Here is an 8,638-nt window from a genome sequence, read left to right on the forward strand (position 1 = left end):
TTGTTTGGGTGGCACTACAACTGAGCGGTCGGCCTAGAAGTGATCTATTGGTTCAAGATCTAGAGAACTGCTTGGACCACTGACCCTTAGTTTAAGGTTGGGGATTGTTGGGGGACCCGGGGGTTATAATTTATAAATGGAGCGAGGATCCACAAAATTTGGGAGATCTTACTTAAAGTCAAATTTGGAAACTTGGTACTAAATGTGTCTCACTTTATTATTTGTATTTTATAGAATAAATTGGATGTATCTTGTTCATCAAGAATAAGCCAAAATAATTTTTAAAAAAATAAAAAATACAACCACCAATAATAATAATCTGTGTTTTTCCCGTCACGTTGTTGAGTCAATAATTTATAAATAAATTGGAAGTATCTTGTTCTTTAAGAACAAGCCAAAAAAAAAAAAAAAAGAAATTAAATTAAATGCATAGTCCGAAGGGAGTATTTGTATTTTGTAATTTGTAGAGAAGTTCCAAAGTGGGTGGAGAATCACACGGCCATTCACCACATTCCAAAACTCTCCCTCCACCTTCCCGCCTCGTCTCTCTTTCGCCTCCGTCTCCGCCGCCACAAATTTCACCATTTTCTGATCTCTGCCGCCGGCCAACATGCCTACTTTCACGACCATCGCCCTAGAGAATCTTATCGAGCCTCGCGATCGAGATACCTACAAATCGCCATTCGGTTTCCAGAAATTCGCCACCAAACCGCAGGCGCGTTATACCAATAAGAGCACCGGTAACGGTGGCGCGTATAATGGTGCTCGGAGGGAGGAAGTGGTTGATTCCAAGCCTCATTCTGCCAATCATGTTTACATTTCTCCGGCTCTGTATATAACTCCGGTATCAGCTCCGATCCCCGAGCTTTCCTCCGCACCGCTCTCACCGTCTCCGTATGTCGTTAACCACAAGCGGCGTGGAGGAGAACGTCGCGTGAACGGGAAAATCGATGGATTTCAGGTTCCGGAAGTGCAGAAATGTGGTGAGGAGGAGAAGGCTGGGATTGAATTGAATTATCATGGTGAAAATGAACAGGAGAAGGAGGAGGACTTGGTGAAGGATAAAATTGGCGGGCATACGGAGGTGGCCGGAGATGGAATCGAGGAATTCGAGGGCGCAGGTGAGGAGTATTTTGATCCTGAGTTTGATACGTCGAGTGTCGTAAGTGCTCATGAGGTAAGAGGATTTGGTTTCCCCAGGAATATGTCTGAATTTTTCGATGCAGATGAAGGTAATTTTGCTTCTTTCTTTGAAATATCACTGTATTTGATTAATTTGTCTTTTTATCACTTTTTGTGGTATTCAAATTATTGGGATGTCTATTTGTGCTTTGTCAATTTAATCCATATACTGATGCTGTATTATGCAAATTGTTTTGTTTGTCTTTTTGTAAAATTATTTGAAAGTTATTGGATATCTGTTGGGTTCTCTTGTGAATTGCAGATTGGTATTAGCTGAAAATTTGATACCATAAGACTATACCCTGTTTGGTAAAATGGCTGAAGCTGTTAGCTGATTGTGTTAATTAGAGGGTATAAATAGTTAATAACATTAGTTGATTGTAGAAAAGTGTTTGGTAAATTAGCTCTTAGCTGATAGCTATTTGGTATAATTTTTTTTCTCAAAAAGCTAATTGAAAAAGTTGATTGGAGTAGCTTTTTGAATTTTAGCCTTTTGAATTTGTAAAAAGCTAATTAACCAAACATTTATATTGATATTTTAACTAAATCAAACAATTAATAGTGGTCAAATAAGCCAAAATTGGCCTATAGGCCAATTTTTTACCAAACAGGATGAGTTTTGTTTAGCAGTGAAATTTTTGTTAAGTCAGCATTTCCTGCTGAAAAGTACTGTTAAATGTTTTATTTTCCATATCCTGATGGGATTATGTTATCTCATAAAAATTGCAATAAGGTGAGTACAATTTCAATGTTTATAAGGTCTGGCCACCTGGTTTAGATCTCAACCTTTCCTTTTTTAGATGCTCAAGTGAATAAATCAAATTGCTATGCAAAAATGAAAAATAAAGGAAGATATTATCATTGATCTTACTATTACTCTTTGAGTCTTGGCTAAATTTTTCTTCAAAGGCAATTGGTTAAATAGATTGCCAAAGGAGCATCTTTAGATTCATCTCCCATGATTTATCCCTAATTATTACAAGTATTATTATTATTAAGGCAATAAATTAGTCATTTATTAATTAAATAAAAAGAAAATTTAATAGTAATTCATATTATAAAAGGAAATTAAACATGACAGATCAACTAAAAAAATGGCACATAAGTGATCGATAACCTACTATAGCAGGTAATAATAATGTAAAATGGACTCAATTGCATTTTTTTTTTTTGCGAGTTCAAGGGTCTAATTTGAGTTTTTTTTTTTTTTTAAGTTCAGAGGCTTAATTGTACTATTGTATCTAATTCAAGGACTTATTTGGCCATTTTCCCTACTTGTTACTACAGAGTGGGTCACTGAAGAGCCTGCTTCAAATGTATTGCTCCATGATACTACTACTGCATCAAAACTTCACTCCTTAACGCACGAGCTCCTTGAAGAAACAAAAAAGCGAAAGGCTGCGGAAGATGCTCTAATTGTGATGCGTAGCCAGTGGCTTAAAATCCGTGACATTTTATCCCAGGAAGGCTTAACATTTCCTTTACCATCAGATGTCGTTTCTGGTATGGAGCTTGAGCATGGCTCAATTGAGCAGCTTACTCAGGAATTAGCTGTTACTAGATTTGTTGCTAAGGCAATAGGAAAAGGTCAAGCAAGTGCTGAAGCTGAACTTACTTCGGAGGCAATCCTTGAAACGAAAAACCAGGAGATCTCTCGTCTGAAGGACAGATTACAATATTATGAGGCAGTTAATCATGAGATGTCTCTTAGGAACCAGGAAATCATTGGTGTGCTTTTCTTCTCTTCTTCTCTTGTCTTATTGCTCATCTGATTTGCTGTTTTATGTCTTTCCGAGAGAGAGAAGCATGAGTAGGGGAAACATAGTGAAATAAAATTTTTGTTATGAATTTTAAGATGAATATACACACATAATTTTTTAATACTAGAAACACTATCGTTTGGACCTGATTTATTTACGGCTTTTAAATTATGCAGATGCTGCACGGAAACAACGCCAGCGGAAGAGGACTCAACAGAAGTGGTTATGGAGTTTCATTGGACTTTCTGCTGCCATTGGAGTTTCTATGGCAGCCTACACATACCTGCCACAAGCAAGTACTCACCAACCACCATCAAGTGATACTGAATCAAGCTCCTCATAACCTGTTGGTTGATATACTCAGCCAAGTTGCCGACTCTTGGTTCTCAAGAAGCCAAGAGGCTCACAACCGGAGTAGTTTGCGTACATAACATTGCATTATCGAGGCAATATGGCAGTTTTTTGGTCTGTTAATAATGATTGGCTATTGGCCACCCTTAACTTTTCATTCAATTTGTTGATAATACATTATCTAATGCACTTCTGCTAACCTGACAGTTTATTGTCAAGTTTGTAATCAATTTTCTGGCATTGGAAGTTCTTGAATAAAACATGTGTTAGGTACTTCTTCTAATGTGCTTAAAATTTAACTACACTGTACTCTGTTGTGTTGTTGATTTTACAAATGAAGGGCATATGTTATGTTTCTTCTTTCTTTGAGTTTACAGGGCACTGCATTGACCATTTTCCATGATCTTTGAGGTCTCATCAATCTCATGGATTAAAAAATGACGTCATTCCAGTTCCCAATTGTTTAATTTGGCTCAAGGAATACTCAATTATCAGCTTAAGATTGTAAGCTTTACAGTCATCCAGTCTCTCAAGTCTAACAATCAAGCCTGTTCATATGATCTTATGATCTTGTTATTTAGATGTGAGATTTATTGTGTCAGCTTGACAATGTTACAATCCCTTTTGTTAAACGCTCTGCGAATGGAGCCAACTTGCTTGCTCGGGATTCTATTTTTAATACAGATCGTAAGGAATGGTTCTGTGAACTCCCTTCCTTCATTTGTAATGCACTTTGCTGTGATTTGTCGTAATGGCATCTTATGTTTTCAAAAAAGAAAAAGGATTGTTAGCTTTAAAGTTCTACTTGGCTTGGCAGATTGTACGGTACATGTTTTAGGGTTAGCATGTTTTTTTTTTATTGAGTTAATTTCATTTTTTTATTCTTAGTTTAGATTTATAGATGTCAAGTCATTACTTCTTTTTTTTTTTTTGAACATTTGTTGTTGGTCTTTAGTATTACTCTGATAGAGTTAATACTCGATTTGGTCCCTCGATTATAAAGATTTCAGTACGTTGGTCCTTGACTTTTAAACTTTCTTAATTTCGTTCCCAACTATACAATTGTTAATCAAAATGGTCCTTGACCCAAACTATCGTTTGTTAGACATTTAAAACAAGGATAGAAATGTAATTTTCCTTTATTTGTCTTCTCTGATGTCCCTTTTCGTGCCTCAATTTTGCGTAAGGTAAGGTGCAGTCGATTTCGACACACTACGATGACCTGTAGAAGAGGAATGAGCAGACCAGGGCGGAAAAGGGACGGTGAATACGAAAGCATTTCTATATTTTTTTCTTTCTCAAGTCTACTGAGACACAAAGAACCAATAACGCCTCCACTGAGGCTCGAACTCACAACTTTCCAAATGGAAGTCCAACCCGGGTACCATTAGACCACATAGTCTTGGTTGCAAAATAGGTTAATTTGTTATATTTGTATTTGTTATTTGAAAAAAAAAAATCCTAATTCAATTGCAATTCGCACCTCCACAGTTAGAGCCTTCACAACTTAAGCCTCTACATAGTGGAAATGTGAAATGTCACATATAAATTCTAAAAAATAAAAAAAAAATTAACACTTAAAATTGAATAGACTAAAATGCATTCATATTTAATGTCATTTAAATAGGTTTTTTAATAGAGGACAAAAAAATGAATTTTCACCTATATATTTTGGATAAAAATAAAATGAACTCTTTTTTATTAGTTATTCATACGCTGCACTCAGAAAACGTCTCAAGTGATATGCGTTGGGGAGTAGTGATCTTTTACTTGATAATTCAGATTTGGTTTGGAGAAATCATACGGAAGAAAATGAATATTGCATGAGGCAATAGTCTCTTCTTCTATGAACATTTTTACAATGAAAAGAAGTATATTAAAAAGGAAACCCTAACCAAACTACCCACTAAACTTGTTTTGACTCTTTTTTTTTTTTTGAAAGTTACTGGCTCTATTACATTGTAGTATCTGTTCATATACTTTCTCAACCTATTGAAACACAAAGAACCTTGAACTCGTAATCTTCCAAATGGAAGTCCAACCCGGGTACCATTAGACCACATAGTCCTGGTAAACTTGTTTTGACTCTAATTGCACCCACAATTATTTATTTAAAACCCATCAAAAAAAATAATTAAATAATGATATCCAAATCTCCTTTCATCTTGCCAAAAGTTGTGTCTGGGTAGTGGGAACCTTGCCAATGGCTTAATATTGGGAGGGGCTTTTGGTTAGTCTAGGAGGTTTTTTTTGTTTTTGTTTTTTTTTTCAATAAAATTTTAAAATATTTTTTAAAACAAAGATTCACTCATGATTATTAAAATTATTATCCAATATTCTTCTAATTAATCACCACAATCTTTTGAATTAAAAATGCAATATATATACAATTAAATAATTTTCAGCGCGTGAAATAGATTATGGCCCTGTTTAGTAAAATAGTTAGCTTATAGGTCAATTTTGATTTATTTGGCCACTTTTACTTGTTTAACTTGGTTTAAAAATCGATATAAGTGTTTGGTTAATTAGCTTTTTGTATTCCAAAATGCTAAAATTCAAAAAGTTACTCAAAATAACTTTTTCAATTGCTTTTTGAAAAAAGAAATTATACCAAACAGCTATCAGTGTTGAGCATATCTGCATATAACCATTAATGTGCAATCCAACTATCAGCTTAGGCTTTTAGTTGAGATGAAGCACATGCTTCAATTTGGTATCAGAGCCAGACCAAAGGTCATGGGTTCGAATCTCTACGTCACCCGATAAGCGACTACGTACAGTCCACGTGCTTGGAACCCACCGCACACGTGAGGAGGCATATAACTAAACTAACAGTTATCAATTAATAGTCATTTACCAAACAGTACCTATAACTCAAGGCACCTTTTGTGGTTCTCTCGAATTGAAGGTTACATGTTCGAACTCTAATGCAAGCATACTATATTGTAATAGAGTCGCTTAGAAGTTAGAACTCAAATAATAATAATAATAATTTTGAGCTCTTGGAACCACCATTCCTAATGTTTTAACAATATTCTTGGACTTAAAAGGCTTCAAGATTGTTGACAAATCTTTAACCATTTACATAAACTCCATCATGTATGTTTGATTGGTTTCACAGTCAATCATTATACCATGGATTATAGTCCACTAACAAGATAAATCAATGACTAAAATATATTTTTAAGGGTAAATTGTAAAAAAATGTCCCTCCTATAATATGCTAATTATCAATGTCACCCCTGAATTATGAGTAGTGTAAATGTTGCCCCTCAATTATTAAAACGGTGCACATATAGCCCCTCCTGTAACGGAATGTGGTTCCCCGTTAGTGTACGACATCGTTAAGTCAGAGTAAATATGTAATTTAGTTGTTTTTTCCCTCCCTTGATTCAAAGTACCAGCGATGGACAGAGGTGGGGAACCACAGATCCGTTACGGGAGGGGCTATATGTGCACCATTTTGATAATTGAGGGGCAACATTTACAACACTCATAATTCAGGTGTGACATTGATAATTGGTATATTATAGAGGGGCATTTTTTATAATTTTCCCTGTTTTTAAATATTTAAAAAATAATAATTATATTTTTAAATATATTAAAATACATTTTTAATACATTAAAAACTCTTTTTTTTTAAGAAACACTATTTGAGTACTACCAAATAATGAATCTTTAGTACAAAAATAATGTACCTTCAGTATATTAAAATGAATATTTATTCATAATTTAAATTGCAATATGAACCATGATACACGGTATAATTTGCCTTTCCCGGTTAGTATACTTTATAATCTATCTATTAAAAGTTGTATTGCCCTTCAAAAAAAAAAAAAAAAAAAAAAAAAAAAATTGTATTCAATCTAATTCATACATCACCTCTATTAGATCATTTAATTTTGATTTGTCTCTTTGTCCGTCGATGTCCTCATAAAAAAAATTGTTTATCGGATGGAGTTTTTTTTCTCACTAGATAACCTTAGTCTAAACATTACATTACAAGCAATGAAGCACAGGTGAGACTTCCACTGTATTCCTGGTTCTTTTTAATCTTTTCCACTCTTACAAAATACCATTCGCACATAGGCACTAGGCGTCAGTCAACCGACTGACGTATCACCATAGTCGGTGGTATAAGTGGTCTCCTAGGCGCCGATTAGGCTACCTAATTGACCGATTAGCTATTGTTCTTTTTTTTTTTTTTTTAGATGAGTTATTTCACTCAAAACAACATCATTTTTAAACAAAAAAACCTTAAATCGTTTAAACCTGAGATTTTTTTAAAGTTAATATTTAATATATTAGTATTAAACAGTTTATATTATTAAGTCTTAAAAAATAAATAAAATACACGGGCGTCTGAGGAGGGCCAAGTGATTTTTTCAATCATGCAAAATACTCATCAATTCATCAACATTTGTACCTCTATATTAATAGTTTGGAAGGGATAGTAAGAATTGCAATAAATATTTTAAGTGTGTTTGGTTCATGAGTTTACACTTTAGGATTGAGAATCAAAATCATACTTAGTGTTTGGTTGACAACTTTTTAAAACATAACTATGGGTTTCGATTACGCATTCAAATAAAAATTTCATTCCCTAATTAAAAAGGAGTATTATTCCATCTAGTAATTTAATTTTTAAGTTTGGATTAGTATTTTTATATTTTTATTTTGATTTTTTTTGTTCATATATCGATACTTTGGATGTCATTATATTAAGATCAATTGTTTTGATTTTTTTGTTTTTTTTATTTTTAAAATATTTTTCCCATTATAGGATCATACACAACCAAACATCAATATTGGTAATCATTTCAATTTCATCCTAGTACCAATTACCAAACATGAAAAATACTTTCATCAAAACCTATTATTATTACCAAGTATTTGATTCTCATTCTGATTCTTATATGCGAACCAAACACACCCTTGTACGGTGTTTGATAATGAAGACACTATATATTATGTAATTAACATAATAAACAGTATTTGTCAAGTATATTGTGTTTAATTGCATCACTGTTATTTTCTATAATTTTTCTATAATGCAAGTCTAAGTTCATTCCTATTTCCTAATACCCAATTGGGTACTCAAAAAATAAAATAAAATAAAGAAATATTTTGAGAATCCAAGGTTAAAATAAATACCTTCAAGAGAGGTGGAAGGAGAGATTTTTGTGTTTATGGATTTTGGAATGGCCTAACTATCATAACTGCTAATTGGATACTTACCGATCCTCATCTTCATATCATTTCAACTGGATTTATTAAAAAGAATAAACCACAAATTCAAAACAATCCTTTCTGTTAGAAAATAAAGTTGAATTTCAAAATAGAAA

General features: G+C 33.4%; 1 protein-coding gene across 1 annotated transcript; it reads left to right on the top strand.

Annotated features, from left to right (window-relative positions):
- The first annotated feature begins 406 nt into the window (after window positions 1–406).
- On the top strand, window positions 407–3,576 carry LOC109185650. The gene is made up of 3 exons (XM_019335618.1): window positions 407–1,232; window positions 2,470–2,910; window positions 3,119–3,576. The coding sequence occupies exons 1-3, from the start codon at window positions 611–613 to the stop codon at window positions 3,283–3,285; spliced, it is 1,230 nt and encodes a 409-aa protein (XP_019191163.1). The 5' UTR covers window positions 407–610; the 3' UTR covers window positions 3,286–3,576.
- The last annotated feature ends 5,062 nt before the right edge of the window (window positions 3,577–8,638 follow it).

Source organism: Ipomoea nil, unplaced genomic scaffold (assembly GCF_001879475.1).
Source record: "Ipomoea nil cultivar Tokyo-kokei standard unplaced genomic scaffold, Asagao_1.1 scaffold1334, whole genome shotgun sequence".
Taxonomy (NCBI): Eukaryota; Viridiplantae; Streptophyta; class Magnoliopsida; order Solanales; family Convolvulaceae; genus Ipomoea; species Ipomoea nil.